The sequence below is a fragment of the Bos javanicus genome, chromosome 5 (genome assembly GCF_032452875.1).
Source record: "Bos javanicus breed banteng chromosome 5, ARS-OSU_banteng_1.0, whole genome shotgun sequence".
NCBI classification, from domain to species: domain Eukaryota; kingdom Metazoa; phylum Chordata; class Mammalia; order Artiodactyla; family Bovidae; genus Bos; species Bos javanicus.
The window spans coordinates 70,035,897-70,053,443 of NC_083872.1; the positions used below are offsets into that span (position 1 = coordinate 70,035,897).

General features: G+C 45.0%; 1 protein-coding gene across 1 annotated transcript in view; it reads right to left on the reverse strand.

Moving 5' to 3' along the window:
* NUAK1 (NUAK family kinase 1) overlaps positions 1-17,547 on the reverse strand; it is a 79,376-nt gene that overhangs the window by 39,871 nt on the left and 21,958 nt on the right. The window contains exon 2 of the mRNA XM_061417188.1: positions 5,583-5,703. Within this exon, the coding sequence (XP_061273172.1) occupies positions 5,583-5,703 (121 nt within the window). The remainder of the gene's footprint in view (positions 1-5,582; positions 5,704-17,547) is intronic.

Consider the following 17,547-nt stretch of genomic DNA (forward strand, 5'->3'; position numbering starts at 1 on the left):
GAATGGAATCCCTTTGACTGAAAACAGGGGTCCATCTTGAGACCAGTTATTTCTTTCTTCCTTTTCTCTCTTGATTAGGTTACCCTTAGTATCACACACCAGAAGGTAGATGTCTATCCCCTCTTATTTACTTAGCATTAGCAGCCAGTGATGGTTTGTGTTTACACAGAGTTGACAAATTTGAGGGCCAATCACGTTCACTACAGGTCAACACGAGAGTAACCCTGGGGTCTGGTTTAAGAAAGAAACATTTGAAAGGAATTATTTTGGAGATCTGGTGACCAGCAGCACTGATTTAGTGAAGCTGCAGATTTTATGAGCCTGCAGATATTGTGTGGTGGTGGTTTAGTCACTAAGTCATGTCTGACTCTTTGCAACCCCATGGACTATAGCCTGCCAGGCTGCAAGTACTGTGAATAATACACAAATAACTTACATTTCCATGAACTAAAGCTCAGAAAACACTTGACCAGTGAGTTCACCAGACTGGGGACCCAAGCTTCTTCTTGAGATATATGCAGAATTATTTTCTAAGGTACACACCATGCTGAGATTGAATGCTCTCACATATTTAAGACAGTAAACACTATGAAGGCCAGGAATTTTGTCATGACTGCTATTATTGTTTCTGCTACTGCTGTTGTTGCTAGGGTATGTTTGGTGTATATGTTTGTGTGTGTGTGTGTTTTAAATCACAAAGGTCCTTGTTTAAGAAGAAATTGTAAAGTTCACTTGGCTAATGTCCCAACAGCCACTTAGATGCCTGGGCACTGATTTTTCACTCCAAAAATTAATGCATCTCAGCACTAAGCTAAGGCTTCTGATTGGCTCATCAAATAATCAGCTGTCAAGAAGAAGGTTCCCCTTTCACTCTGTGAGCTGCAGAGACCACTGTATTAACTGATAAACTCGGGTTTCATCACCATTGCTGTCACCACATTGTCCATGCCATGCTCCAAGGTTCAAAAGGAGGGGACAAAGGCCAGGCTGAGGGGGATGCCTGGAGCACAGTGGTGGGCTGAAGAACCAGCAAAATATGACATGAGGTCAGAGGTCCAGGGCTGAGGACTGGCAGAGGAAAAAAACAAATGCAGTAAGAACTTTGTGCTAGGGCCATCAACTAGTCAGCATACTCAATATTACAAGCTGAATGTGCTGTGCTTAGCTGCTCAGTTGTGTCCAACTCTTTGCAATCCCATGGACTATAGCCTGCCAAGATCTTCTGTTCATGGGGAGTCTCCAGGAAAGAATACTGGAGTGGGTTGCAATGCCCTCTGCCAGGTATATATAAGCTGAATATCCCCCCCTGAAAAAGTTCATATGTCAAAGTCCTAAACACCTAATTCTTCAGAATACAACCCTATTTGGAGTCTTTAAAGAAATGATTAAGTTAAAATGAGGTCATTACAGTCGACCCTAATCCAAAAATGGGCTTACTTGGTGACTCAGTGGTAAAGAATCAGTCTGCCAATGCAGGAGATATGAGTTCAATCCCTGGGGGAAGGTCCCCTGGAGGAGTAAATGGTACCCCACTCCAATATTCTTGCCTGGGAAATCCCAAGGACAGAGAAGCCTGGCGGGCTACAATCGGTGGGGTTGCCAAAATGACTAGTGACCTTCTAAGAAGGAGAAATTTGGATACAGACACATACAGATGTGAAGATACACAGAGAAGACAGCCATCTACAAGCCAAGGAGACAGGCCTTAGAAGAAACCAACTCTACCCACACCCTGGTCTTGGACTTTCAGCCTCCAAATCCAAAATAAATTTCTATTGTTTAAGCCACCCAGTCTGTGGTAGCATCCCTGGCAAGCCAACACACCCAGCAAGTCATGAACCTGCCTCAGGTTCTACAACCACAAAATGGGAACACCTAGGCTGATTACCTCCTGGGTAGGCTGCAGGGATCAAACAAAAGTAGGTATGGGAGAGCTCTGTGCACAAGGCAGAGTTCTACAGATAACATCAGGATGTCTAACCTCACTCTGGGTGCTGCGTTCTCGGGTCCTGAACAGGAGACAGATAAAGTCACAAGACCTGGAGACTCTGGGGTCACAGGCGGAGGGTCACAGCTGGAAACACATTTTGGGGATAACCTGTTTCTAACCCCTTGGGAAGGGAGGGGAGCTGCCCTCCTCCACAGTTATTTAGTAGATGTGGGAGAAAAAGAACTTGCGTGGGAGAAGGGAAAGAGAATGGAACAGAAACTGGAGATCTCCAAGAAATTAAAAGAAAAAAAAAGGCATATTTAAGTTCCTGGGAGTTCTGTGGATTAAAACAATACCTTTTATTTGTAAGGTACACTGCTAGTCACAAAACATTTAAAGGCAATATAGTTCTTTTTAACCTATTTGAGGTCAGGAAAGGCTTCCCTGGTGGCTCAGACAGTATAGAATCCGCCTGCAATGTAGGAGACCGGGTTTCAATGCCTGGATTGGGAAGATCTGGAGAAGGGAATGGTGACCCACTCCAGTATTCTGGCCTGGAGAATTCCACGGACTGTACAGTTTATCCTTCTGAGAGTCTGATGAAAGCTATGCATTCACCCGCTACCTAGAGAAAAATAACTCATGAACTTAACACATAAAATATTATATACCAACATGGTCCCATCCTACAATAATGAAAATGCTCTATATCTATGCTGTCCAATATGGCAGCCATGAACCACTAGTGGCTGTTGAGCAACTTGAAATGTGGCTAATGTGACAGAGCAACAGTATTTTTTATTTATTCCAATTAATTTTAATTCAAATATCCATCTATGACTAATGACTTCTGTTTTAGACAATATAGTTATATACTATTCCAGAGGCTTTACAGACCCCTGCTGCTCATCCATGAAACACTTTGTCAATAGACCCCACATTAAGAACCACTTGGGATGAAGCTGACATAAACTTCACATCAGTGACCTTTTGGAACCTACCTGTATATGTATCATCTCATTTAATCCTGCTGCCAAACCCTAGGAGAGGAGTAGAATGGCTATCCCCATTTTATAGGTACAGTCACTGAGGCACTGCAAAGCCAACCATCCTGCCCAAAGTCTCATGTCTAGTGTAACTCAAACTCTTTCTTGACTCCCTAGACCAGTTCAAAGGGTTTTAGAAATTGAAGCCCAAGCTCTCGCCTGAGGCCTTAGTAGAAATTATTTCTAGTCACCCAAAGAACTTTAATGCATGCACATCTTTAAAGTTACAAGCAAAGGCTTCTCTTCTGGAAGCCACCAGCAAGGCCTGAAGTAAGGCCATTTTGACCTTGATAATAGTATATGATTCCATGGAGGTTCATCTCTGGCCTTCCTTTGGGAAGTAGACAGACTCCTGTTTCCCATTCAGCCTGAAGAATTCCCAAGGCCAAGGAGGGCATGATGCTAAAGAAGAAGCAGGCTTCTTGATGCCAGATTTCTGTGACCACAAACTGCCTCCCAAATAAAGAACTGGAAACTTCACACTGGATTAAAACTCTCTCTGCCTTCCCGGCAAAGAAGCTTTCAGCTCTAGGCCAAGAAATCTCAAACACGGAAGTGCGCACAGAGCACGTGACCCACACTGGTCCAAGCCATGCACGGTGGCCTTCAGGTTTCCACGTTGGGCAAAAACACTCCACATTTAATAAAATTCACTTTCATCCTGCATTTTGTATCTCGACTCACTTCTCACTTCTGGAAATTCCCCTCAATTACCAGGCGTATTCAGATTTGTTTCTATCAGCCTGGAATTCTCCTTTTGTCAACTCTTCCTCGGGCTTCCCTGGTGGCACAGTGATAAAGAATCTGCCTGCCAATGCAGGAGATGCAAGAGATGTGGATTTGATCCCTGGGTCAGGAAGATCCCCTGGAGTAGGAAATGGGAACCCACTCCAGTTCTTGCCTGGAGAATGCCATGGACAAAGGAGCCTGGTGGGCTACAGTCCATGGGGTCACAAAGACTGGGACACGACTGTGCACACACAGGCATGCAATTCTTCCTCAAGAAAAAATTCCCTTCAAGGTCCAGCCTGGATGCCACATATTTCCATGAAAACGTCTAAGCTTAGGTCTCCATGGTCCCAGAATATGTTATTTACATATCTACAGCAGGCCCTAGGACTCTTACATTTCTAACAAACCCAATTGATGCTGTTACTACTGGTTCAGGGGCTGAAATCAGAGACTCACTGCAAGAGATGTTTGTGGAATGAATAAATGACTGAATAAATATAAATTTCCCATAAAACCCTATCCCCAAGGGCCCCAAAAAATGAGCTTTAGAAAAATCAAGATAAAAGATATTACCAGCACTTACTTCTAGATGAGGAACAAAAACAGAAATAGCAGGTGGGGGGAAAAAAAACAATAGCAAAAATCAACAGGGAACCAGAAGAAGGAAAATTTGAAATATCAGAAAAACTTTAGGGTTACCATCTGGTTTCCTCTTAGCCCTTACTGTATAAATTATGAAGAACAGACCAGAAATTAAAAATAGATTTATTTTTCTGAATCATATATTAAAAATATTCTGTAGAACTGCTTTGACTCAGTAAGTCCAAGACTAGGACTATTTCATAAGAAAATAATCAGAAATGAATGTAAAAATGATCTGCAAGGGAAGTCATTAAAAGCCCTGTTTATTATAACCAGAAATGTGAAACAATTTACATATTTGACAAAAGGAGATACAGCCAATAAATTATGGTATGCCCATAAATGGAATACTATAAAGCCTTTCAAAAATGCTCTTATAGGGGAATATTTATTCACATAGGAAGAGATGTATGATATAAAAAATGAAAAACAATAAAGCTAAAACCCAGTATAAACAGTATGATCTAATTTTGGATTAAAAAACACATACATATACAGAGAAGTAGATAAAAATCTAAATATGGATAGAGAGCTATTTATCATACTAATAATTATGTTAATTTTAACAGTTATATTTTGATCAGTTTTGCAATAAACACATGTTGCTTTTCTAATTTTTTAAAGGATATTTTTTTAATGTGAGTTGATTTCTTCCTGTGAAGGACCACAGAAGTGAAGCGTGAGCATATATATAAGCTTTTTCCCTCCCTATGTTTCACCAAACACCAACAACGTGCGTTCTATTTGTAAAATATCTGTCACACCAACTGATCCCTCTTCTTTCTTGGTATTTCTTGGACCAGTTGGAAATTCTTAACTCAAAAAGGCTAACTTTCAATAAGTAATGACACCACCCCTGAAGCGTCAGCTTTGGGGAATGACATTTACAACAGATCCACCGTTACTTGGCCACCCAGAAAACTGCCATTTTTCCAGAAAGCATGGGTGTCTCACATACTGGCTTTCAATAAGGTGGGTTGCTTAGCAACTGCCAAGAAACTGGGAAGATGGAAGAAAGCACCAGCCAGAGCTATTTTATGACCAAAGTACACTGTGCTACATGTGTCTGGTTGCATTCAAGGTAACCAAATAAGAGATAATACCCGGCTATTTTTGCATCATGAGGAAAAATACTTGGCTTCTGCCCAGAAAGGCAATTACCTAAAAATCTTGGCAGGCCCCATGGTATGAGAAATGGTCACTGATACGGGGGTGAAAAAAAAATCACTGACCTTCATAAATACTGATGATATGAGGATGGTTGAGGGATGACATGATCTCAATCTCTCGTCTGATGTGAACCATGTCTTGTTCATCCTTAATTTTGTCCTTACGAATGGATTTTATAGCCACCTATAAAGTCAGGAAATGAAATGTTACTCAGAGACCTAAACAGATGCAAATCAGCCATTGGGAGAGTTTAGAAAATAAATACAGATGTTACTTGTTGGCAGAACTGACAATAACCAAAACAAAACTTCGAAATACCCCCTATCATGTCTTTCATTTATAGCAAAAACACCCTTCTCCAGACAACAGAAAATATCAGGTTTTAACAGCCTCAATTCGGGATGGTGTTTCCCCCCCACAAAGCAAAGGGCTCCTTCAACAGGGCCAGATTCATTTACTCTAGGAATCCTGATCCTTTTTGAAAGAAGAAAAAAAAGAAAAAAGAGCTTGGTGTACAGGAGGTCAGTGACTAACACCAAAAGATGAAATCAGCATCAATCGGCCCCACCGTGCAGCTGCCACAGTGATGGACAGAAAAGGCCTTATTGCATGGCCTGTCTGGAGGCCAATTCTGATTAAAGCTTGGATTTTAAGACTTTAGCCTATGCTGTGCTAATGCAATTGCTCAGAAGCCAAATCCTCCCTACATCCTTCCTCTCACTAAGGTACCTTTGATAGCACATGATATGACCAAAAAGCTCTGCTAAAGAAAAAAATCAGAGTAAATCCAAGAAAACAAAGCTAGACTCCCTGCCTGGCCCGGGTTGATCCCAAAGCTCCATGCCAATGTGGTCTGCAAATCCAAACTGTAGAGAATTCCCAGGGCCATGACACAGAGCACTTACTCAAAAGAAACACAGAAATAAAAAAATTAAAAAACAATTTTTTTTAATTAAATGACAATGGGAATCTCATAGGGAAAAACTATGTTTGCCAATGGATTCATCTCTGCTCATAAACAAGTTGGTTGATAATTTCATCTGCCCTGTTTCTAAGGGGGGCAAAAACTACTTTGTTGGGGGGCGGGGGGAGCAGGTTTTGCTGCCAGCTCTGAAAGCCTGCTTGGTTCCCTCCAAACTGGTCCTCTTGTGACCTCAGCCCTCAACTTAGCACTCTTTCTTGGAGGAAAGGCAGTAAAACCACCCCTCGGATTGCAAAATCACAAAGCACTCTGGAGAAAAAGTCCTTGTTAGCAGCTGCCCAGGGTCACACCTTGACTGTCTAAGAGTCAAGCAGGGGTGGTCTCCGCAGGAATGCACTCATCTCTGTGAACATTTGCAACTTCTGACTTGCAGCAGATACCCATGCAGCCCTAGACTTGGAAATGTTTCCATAAAATACAACCAGTCCAAGAGAACTAGGAAACTCTCATTATTCTTGATTTTGCTATGTGTTGGTTAAATCAACCAGTAGGTCCCCGGATTTCTCTTTTGCAGAACTTTCCCCAGTTGTCGTTAAATCCATATTGGTGTCATTAATATAATAGTGGTGATCTTATTCATTGCTTTAGCTCCAGAGCTTAACAACAGGCCGGGCACATGGCAGGCCTGCAAAAACACTGAGCATGGGCAAGCAGGGAGAGGGAAGGAAAGGGAGAAGGAGAGAAGGAGAGTGGACAATGGGGAGGGGCTGATGCTACTGGATGGCTGGGAAGCCAGACCAGGGAAGTGATAGTTGCACTGAAGCACAAAAGGAGGGACCATTCCAGTCGAACGTCACCACCAAGACAGGAACGTTAGGTTGATGGCTTAGGATTTCTTTGCATCCTACCTATATGGGCCATCGAGGAATGGGGAAAGCAGAGGAGGAATACATGATGCCCAGGGGCAGGCAGCATCTGCCCTACACTGTGGGTGGACCACACGGCTGGAGACAAAGAGATTGCACAGAGATGAATGAGCTTCCAGCTTCAAGGCCCCCTTTCACCAGGGTGTCAGGCCCCCCAGCTCACCCAGGCCCTCACCTCAGCCCCATTCAGGACACAACAAGAAAAGCCTGCCTTTGCTTACGTCAAATGTAAAGACATGACTGGGAGGCTTTATTTTATCTAAGCGGGGCCTGCAATCCTGGGAGCCTGCTCTGGAGGAAGCCGACAGTGAACACACGCAGGCCAGGGAGGATGTGGGTGGCTCCTGGACCAACTACTGCATTCCTCTATGAACTAAAGATGGGCTGAGGGGAGAAACCACCCCGGTGATTATGGAGCAGGCTGAACTTGGCCTTGAGGAGGCCCTATTGTCAAATGACAATAGAAATAAATTCTTTCACCATTCAGGGTCAGGCGAGGGTAGTGACATTCTCAGGGGTAAGACAATAATCCCACCTGTCAATCTCCCCAACAGTCCAGTGAAGGAAAATGCCCACATTCTAAGCAAACCCCACCCCAGCACTGAGAAAACTAAAAGGGCTCCATATATGTTAACAGCCGTGGTGGCTGTCCTTCTACAAAAGCTTCCCTCATCCGACAATGAATCTTCTATTAAAAGTGTAAAAGAGGACTCATTCTGCCCCTATGTCAAAGGCATAGTGGGAGACAAATGCTAGAAATCACTTAGAACCGTGCAACTGTCGAGGACAGAGGGAAGACATTCAGTTCAACTCCCAAGAGCGGTGTGATGATTCACCCAAGGTCACAGATCCAATTACTGGCCAACCATGAGAGCAATAAGGATAAGAATAATAGCAGGCATTCAAGAGGCACTTAATATATGGTACAGACATCATACTGTGGTTCTTTACGTCCTTAACGTTCAGGCTTCAGCTCCATGGTCCCTTAGGGAGACCTTTCCTGACCCTCCAGCTGCTTAGAGCTCCTCCCCTACCCTCTCACTCCCTTCCTGCACAATCTGAAATTAGCCTGCTGCATATTCAGCCGGAAGCCAAATCCAGCTACCAAGATGTTTCCAGAGGAAACCCAGAGAGCTCAGAATGGTTGTCGCTTTTTTGAAGAGTTGTTTAAAGAGGAGAATGAGCTCATAAATGCCGCTCCTGTAACGTAAGGTAGTGCCTCCTTTGTGGAGTGGAAGGATATAAACGGAGGGCAGCACACAGTGAAGCAGTATGGCAGGATGGGTTATGAACTTGGCTTTGAGTCCGGGCTTAAACCACGTGCCAGCTGTGTGACCTGGAGCAGGTGGCAAAACCTCTCTGTGCTCTTGTTTCATCTGTCAGGCAGGAAAATACAGCACCTGTCTCACAGGTCCTTATAAAGATTAAATAAATGGCTCAGAATATGCCTGGCCCAGGATAAGTGCTCAACAAATGTTTAAGGCAGAGAAAACGCCCCATAGATAGAGCCTTCCTTTCTTACCCTCCACGCTGGGAACAAACTTAATTCCTCCTGCTTCCTCATGGGGCAGCAGGAGAAGGTCTAGGGAATGGGGACCCTGCTTTGTTCTCACAAGGCATTAAGTGAACGAGAATTTCTCTCCTGGGTCTTTAAATTGTACCCTCAGCGGAAACGTCCAGAAACTCAGAGCAGCTGGGCTCACGGGAGCATCGTGGCTCCTGAGTCTGAGACCAGACAGGAGGAGTAACAACTGGAATCCAAAACACAGCCTCGGGGCCGTTTTCCCCTTTCTTCTAACAGTGGCTGCCAGGTGAACATGGGAATCAAATGTTCCCACTTAGAGACAGAAGTCTGACTCGTGGCATCCACTTGAGCCTTTCTGGATTTTGACTGTTCGTGGACTTAATCCTTTTGAGTGCCCACCTGGGACTGAGCACAGTGCTGAGATGTCGTGATGCAAAGTGATTCTGCCCCAGCCCTTGGGGAGCAGGGGATGAGAGGACAAGGGCAATAAACAAAAGACACACAAGTAATTACATGATTACCCTCATGGCCAAAGGCTACCAAAAAGACCCACAGATACACGATGTTATGGAGCAAACCTCCTCTCCAGTTTTCCTCAACCCTCACCCATATCTCCCAGGTGGCTCAAACAGTAAAGAATCTGCCCGCAATGCGGGAGATGCGGGTTTGATCCCCGGGTCGGGAAGATCCCCGAGAGTAGGAAATGGCATCTCACTCCAGTATTCTTGCCTGGAGAATCCCACGGACAGAGAGGGGAGCCTGATGGAGTACAGTCCATGGGGTCGCAAACAGTCCGACACAACTGAGCAACTAACACACACACCCACATCTACAAAGAAACAGAAGGAAAGGGCCCAGCAGGAAAAGACTACCAAACGTCTGAAATCATAAACCCTCTAAAAAATAGGTTCAGTTTGTCCCTGCAGGAGTTGGAGAGATTTCACTGAAGCTGGGAACCCAGGTGTGTGAGCCCAACACACAGCCCGGCCCCTTTCCTAAGTGTTCCCAAGTCTAGACAGCATCGTGTGCCTTATAAAATGGTCTGCTTTTAAATAAGGCCACCTTATCGTTTAATGATTAAACCTTCTGGCTGTGGACCTGCAAATTCTGCCCCGCGGTGCCTGCCTGTTTAAGAGGCAAACAGCCCAGCCAACGCTGATCCCTTGTTTAATGTAACAGCCTTCTCTTCTGCAGTGTTCATTTTTCCTTTTTTGAATAATCACCCAAAACCACCTGCTCTGCAGCCACTTTTCCACAGTGGCTATTGTGAATGTTCAGAGCTCAGGGATGTAGGCAGGGCTATGCAGAGCAAAGCAGTATGATCAAAATTCAGGCTTTTGCTGACTGGGTGACCTCAGGAGAACCCAAACCTCACAGGTCTCAGTTTCCTCATCTGTAAAATGGAGTCGGCAAGTCCTACCTCTTGGGGCTGTTACAAGGAGGGGAAATAATGTAAGTAAAGTGACTGGTACTCAGGTATTCACTGAATGGCAGTGACTATAACAAGGTCTGTCAGGACAATATAGTGATACAGGGTCCTGGGCCACATGTAAAGGCGTGACAAGCCCACAGTATATCATCATATTGACTTCCCCCCTGCTGATTTCTCCCACACATATCCTCCCCTTCCCCATATTTGTACTGAGGCAATAGGTGAAATTTTATATCCACCCTGCCTGCCTACAAAGAGCAGGGCAGCCAGCCATCTTCCTGGCCTGCTTTGAAGAGTGGGGGAAATCCTAGGCAGACTGCATATTTGAGCCTCTAACCAAGAGAATCACTACCCTGCTCCCTCCACAGCCTCCTCCCATGATGCTCATTGATTGACACATGTCAGTCTGAAGAGAGGGTTCTAGAAGAGTATCTGTCAAAGGGGTCCTGGGTTTCACGTCAAAAGTGAAGATTTTGAATCCAAAGGTCTAAGATGGAGCCTGGGATTCTGGATTTCTAACAAGCTCCCAGGTAATGAGCCTGTGATGTCAGCCCAGGGACCACACTTTGAGGAGCAAGATCTTAATGCTTTGTCATGAGCCTTAACATTACCAACATTCTTAAAACAGTAGCAATATTCTTAATAACAACAACACCTAATATTTATAATGTGTTAACCAGTTAAAAAAGTCCAAAATGCAGTACTTGGATGCAATCTCAAAAACGACAGAATGATCTCTGTTCATTTCCAAGGCAAACCATTCAATATCACAGTAATCCAAGTCTATGCCCCAACCAGTAACACTGAAGAAGCTGAAGTTGAACGGCTCTATGAAGACCTACAAGACCTTTTAGAATTAACACCCAAGAAAGATGTCCTTTTCATTATAGGGGACTGGAATGCAAAAGTAGGAAGTCAAGAAACACCTGAAGTAACAGGCAAATTTGGCCTTGGAATATGGAATGAAGCAGGGCAAACACTAATAGAGTTTTGTCAAGAAAATGCACTGGTCATAGCAAACACCCTCTTCCAACAACACAAGAGATGACTCTACACATGGACATCACCAGATGGTCAACACCGAAATCAGACTGATTATATTCTTTGCAGCCAAAGATGGAGAAGCTCTATACAGTCAGCAAAAACAAGACTAGGAGCTGACTGTGGCTCAGATCATGAACTCCTTATTGCCAAATTCAGACTGAAATTGAAGAAACTAGGGAAAACCACTAGACCATTCAGGTATGACCTAAATCAAATCCCTTATGATTATGCAGTGGAAGTGAGAAATAGATTTAAGGGTCTAGATCTGATAGATAGAGTGCCTGATGAACTATGGAATGAGGTTCCTGACATTGTACAGGAGATAGGGATCAAGACCATCCCCATGGAAAAGAAATGCAAAAAAGCAAAATGGCTGTCTGGTAGGCCTTACAAATAGCTGTGAAAAGAAGAGAAGCGAAAAGCAAAGGAGAAAAGGAAAGATATAAGCATCTGAATGCAGAGTTCCAAAGATGAGCAAGAAGAGATAAGAAAGCCTTCTTCAGCGATCAATGCAAAGAAAGAAGAAAAAAAACAGAATGGGAAAGACTAGAGATCTCTTCAAGAAAATCAGAGATACCAAGGGAACATTTCATGTAAAGATGGGCTCGATAAAGGACAGAAATGGTACAGACCTAACAGAAGCAGATGATATTAAGAAGAGATGGCAAGAATACACAGAAGAACTGTACAAAAAAGATCTTCACGACCCAGATAATCACGATGGTGTGATCACTGACCTAGAGCCAGACATCCTGGAATGTGAAGTCAAGTGGGCCTTGGAAAGCATCACTACGAACAAAGCTAGTGGAGGTGATGGAATTCCAGTGGAGCTATTTAAAATCCTGAAAGATGATGCTGTGAAAGTGCTGCACTCAGTATGCCAGCAAATTTGGAAAACTCAGCAGTGGCCACAGGACTTGAAAAGGTCAGTTTTCATTCCAATCCCAAAGAAAGGCAATGCCAAAGAATGCTCAAACTACCGCACAATTGCGCTCATCTCACATGCTAGTAAAGTAATGCTCAAGATTCTCCAAGCCCGGCTTCAGCAATATGTGAACCGTGAACTTCCTGATGTTCAAGCTGGTTTTAGAAAAGGAAGAGGAACCAGAGATCAAATTGCCAACATCTGCTGGATCATGGAAAAAGCAAGAGAGTTCCAGAAAAACATCTATTTCTGCTTTATTGACTACGCCAAAGCCTTTGACTGTGTGGATCACAATAAACTGTGGAAAATTCTGAAAGAGATGGGAATCCCAGACCACCTGACCTGCCTCTTGAGAAATCTATATGCAGGTCAGGAAGCAACAGTTAGAACTGGACATGGAACAACAGACTGGTTCCAAATAGGAAAAGGAGTATGTCAAGGCTGTATATTGTCACCCTGCTTAGTTAACTTATATGCAGAGTACATCATGAGAAACACTGGGCTGGAAGAAACACAAGCTGGAATCAAGCTTGCTGGGAGAAATACCAATAACCTCAGCTATGCAGATGACACCACCCTTATGGCAGAAAGTGAAGAGGAACTAAAAAGCCTCCTGATGAAAGTGAAAGAGGAGAGTGAAAAAGTTGGCTTAAAGCTCAACATTCAGAAAACGAAGATCATGGCATCCGGTCCCATCACTTCATGGGAAATAGATGGGGAAAGAGTGGAAACAGTGTCAGACTTTATTTTTCTGGGCTCCAAAATCACTGCAGATGGTGACTGCAGCCATGAAATTAAAAGACGCTTACTCCTTGGAAGGAAAGTTATGACCAACCTAGATAGCATATTCAAAAGCAGAGGCATTACTTTGCCAACAAAGGTTCGTCTAGTCAAGGCTATGGTTTTTCCAGTGGTCATGTATGGATGTGAGAGTTGGACTGTGAAGAAGGCTGAGCACCAAAGAATTGATGCTTTTGAACTGTGGTGTTGGAGAAGACTCTTGAGAGTCCCTTGGACTGCAGGGAGATCCAACCAGTCCATTCTGAAGGAGATAAGCCCTGGGATATCTTTGGAAGGACTGATGCTAAAGCTGAAACTCCAGTACTTTGGCCACCTCATGCGAAGAGTTGACTCATTGGAAAAGACTCTGATGCTGGGAGGGATTGGGGGCAGGAGGAGTAGGGGACAACAGAGAATGAGATGGCTGGATGGCATCACCAACTCGATGGACATGAGTTTGAGTGAACTCCGGGAGTTAGTGATGGACAGCGAGGCCTGGTGTGCTGCAATCCATGGGGTCGCAAAGAGTCAGACATGACTGAGCGATTGAACTGAACTGAACCAGATGCCAATGGACTGTATCTCATTTAATCCTAACTACAATCCTAATCCCCACTGAACAAAGCCACCAAGTCACCAAGAAGATAAATATTGCCTAAAATTCCACAGCCTGTAAAAGACGGAGCAAAGATTTGAACCCAGGCTGGCTGAGCCCAGAAGCTGCTGATTCTTGAAGTTATGGATAAAGTTGGGGTGGACAGCAAACATGGCAGGTGAGAGAATTTCTCCAAAGATCCCAAAGAATCTCCAAAACCCAGTGTGATGAGCATCCTCCAAGCAGATGAAGTTTTTTACAGGGTCCCATGTGAGGTCCCAGGGAGGCAGGACTAGGGGACCAAGCAGCAGGGAAGAAATGGGGCCATAAATATGGCATCAGTCTCACTTAGTGAGAACAAGTTTGAGTTCTGCTCCAGCAACGGGAGCTGGCCACTTCCCTGCCATTCATAGGTATGATCTCATAGCCAGCCACATTCCACAGGAGCTGCAGGGCACTGCATCAGAGGTAGCTTGGGGGATCTTTTCTTACCAAGGGGCCCAGAGGCCACTAGCAGTGGGAATGGTTACCCAAGTCAAGTTGGAGAGGTGGGGGTTCCTGCCCTGGTCTGGCTGATGGTCAGAGTTCAAGGCCAGGCACAGCTCCTTGTGGGACCCATGGGTCCAAAGTTCCCTAGGATCACCAAAGAACTCCCATTAAGAAAGGCTATGCCCAGCCGTGACCATGGTGATGCCAGCCAGAAGGCCACCTTCTAGCCAAAGCCCCTGATTCATCAAATGACCCCCAGCATTTTGTGAGGAGTCCGGCCAACTCAGGCCAACACTCACTTCTGCAAGTTGCCGTGATGCAACCAGCCCCGCAGGGACGCAAGCCAGCTCCGCCGCAGGGCCTCTGGGCCTCTTCCCTTCTGGCCTGTTGATTCATGTCGATACACGATACATGGATGTTTTTTCAGACAGAAGCGGGTTGGAAGCCAAGAGTTGTATCAACAGGCTCCGAGGAGAGGCATCCTGATGCCAGGGAGCACGGCATGTGTAAGAAAGAGCTTTTTCTTCAAAGAAAAGCATCCTACCATTTGCTGCCACCAGCCCTTTAATCATGCAAGAGGTTATGAAAATATAATCCTAAGTAAATCAGCTCTCAATCTTCAATTTATCAAAATTCCCCATAAAAGATGCTGTTTCCTCAGATGACACTGATTTTTTTTTTTCTACTGCCATGAAAAATGTGTTCTATCTCCAGAACTAAAATGGCAAACCAGACTTTGATTTGACCAGGCCAGGGCCCACCTAGGACCCAGGGACATTTCTATCTACTTGTATAGCCATCTCTGGTTCCATGCCCGCCCCTTCAAGGGTTGAGTGGAGCATGTCATCATTACACGTGGCGATGCTGCAAGGGGAGTAGAATTAATGACTAAGAAACTGAGGGCAGATTTACACTCCCTGTATGGCACTGAGGTTTGTAAACAGGAGATAGTGGCCAGGGCTGACCAAGTAGAAACCAAAAGAGCCACTGATGGAAAGTTAGTGCCAGCAGCAATGCCAAAGCTAGCCACGAGCATTTGCATTTGATTGTTCAAATGCAAACCCCAGGGTCCACCCCAGACCTACTGAATTCGAGCATGAGGGCAAGCTGTAGGCACCCAGGTGATCCTACAATAGTGATGTCTGAGACCCATCACCTTAAACCCCAATCAATGAGGCTAAAAGGGCACTCATTCCATAACTTAAACTATGAGGGGACTTCCCTGGTAGTCCAATGGTTAAGACTTCACCCTCCCAAAGCGGGGAGCACAGGTTTGATCCCTGGTCAGGGAACTATAGGGCTTCCCAGGTGGCGCAGTGGTAAAGAATCTAGCTGCAATCAGGAGATGCAAGAGACATAGGTTTGATCCCTGGGTCAGGAAGATCCCCTGGAGTAGGAAATGGCAACCCGCTCCAGTATTCTTGCCTGGATAATCCCATGGACAGAGGAGCCTGGCGGGCTATGGTCTACAGGGTCACAAAGAGTCGGACACAACCAACCACGTACACACGGAGAACTAAAATAAAAACGGTACACCCAAAAATAAAAAATAAATACATAAAGATGAATTAGATAGAGCTTGAGTCAAAAAAGAAAGAAAAAAAATACCCTGTAGCCAAAAAGCTAGATAATTAAAAAAGCTAGATAATTCAGGGAAATTCATGAACTGCCTATCTATAAAGAAAGGAATTTAAAGCAAGTTACTTCCTTGAGGAGACTCAGTGACCTGAATGAATTTGCCCCTGGGAAAAGGAAGGTTTGTTCCCAGAGGACATCTGGGTCATCTGGACATCTGGGACCCGTCTTAACCCAAGGCAGGCCTGTGGATGCCCAGAGACCACAGACGCTTGCTGCTCATGGGTTACTTATGGCTTTGCAGGCCACCTGGAGCTCCCACGCCGGGTCAAAGTGAATGTGTCCCAAGGAAGAAAGAGCAAATGAGCTCTGGAGCCCCGCCCCCAGTCCTGCCTGCTCTGTGAGAGAGGGTCTGCCTGGGGCTATGAGGAACCCCCTCTTACTGGGATCTGCTGGAAATCTCTATGAAACAACCCCAGGGCTCCTTGCAGGAAAGGCCATCTGGTAGCAGAAGAGATGTCACAAAGGCAACACCAGAGTCCCAAAATGACTGAAAACGCAAGGCTGGGACCGCAGGGTTTATCTGGGGACTCACACTGAAAGTGAGATGCCACAGCAACTCAGAAATAAAATACAACAGCAACTTGGAAATCTAAAGGGCAGCAGCTCTTGCTCCAGGTTTTAATCATTCTGGGGAGAGGACAGACCAGACCAGAGGGCTGAGGTTACTTCTAAGTAGGACAGCCTCAAGCAGTAGCATCTGATCACTCTGACACTGTTTACACCACGGCTTGAATAAGCTTAGGGTTGTGCAACTCTGATTCATCCAGCTCCAAGCCCAGCAAAGCCCCAGCCAGCAACGCTGCTAAGAAAGCCAGCCTCAGCCCCTCGGCCCTGTCATCAGTCACAGGAACGTGGCCCAGGAGCCCCCCCTTCACAGGGAGGTCCTCGGGCCACCATGTCACAGCCTCAGTTACCTCATCTGTAGGGGAGGTGACAGAGCACCAACCCCACAAGGTGGCTGTAGGGATCACATCAGATCAGATCTTGCACGTGGTGAAGGGTGAGAAGGCGTAGCCAGTACCGTTACTGCCAGCAGACGTCTGAGCTGCAAGGACCCCCGAATGTTCTATGCCAACCCCCTTGTTTTACAGATGAGGAAACTGAGTCCCAGGGAGGTTAAAGTACAGACCCAAGTTCACGAAGTTAACAGCAGCACTGGAACGGCAGCAAAGGTCCTCAGTTCCTCTCTAGTCTGGGATATAACACACCTAGGGTGAGGATTCCTAACAAATTCCAAACCATAGCTAGCTTCAGAAATGAAACTGCCACCCCAAAAATATCATATATTAAGGCATATACATGGAATCTAAAAAAATTATACTGATGAACCTATTTGCAGGGCAGGAATACAGACGCATAGAGAACAGACTTGTGGGCCCAGAGGGGAAACGAGAGGGTGGGACTATTGAGAGAGTAGCATTGAAACATATATATTACCATATGTAAGACAGATAGCTAGTGGGAAGTTGCTGTATAACCTAGAGAGCTCCCTACAGTGCTCTGTGACAACCTAGAGGAGCGGGATGGGGTGGGGGGTGGGAAGGAGGTTTAAGAAGGAGGGGACCTACGTATAAATATGGCTGATTCGTGTTGTATGGCAGAAACCAACCCAACATTGTAAATCACTTATCCTCCAATTAAAAATAAAAATTTTTAAAGGGGTTTAAATTAACATTTACATGTAAAGCAGGCCCCAGCACAACAAAGTTCCTATTATTAATAAATTGAGGTGGGGGGCAGTGACAGCCATT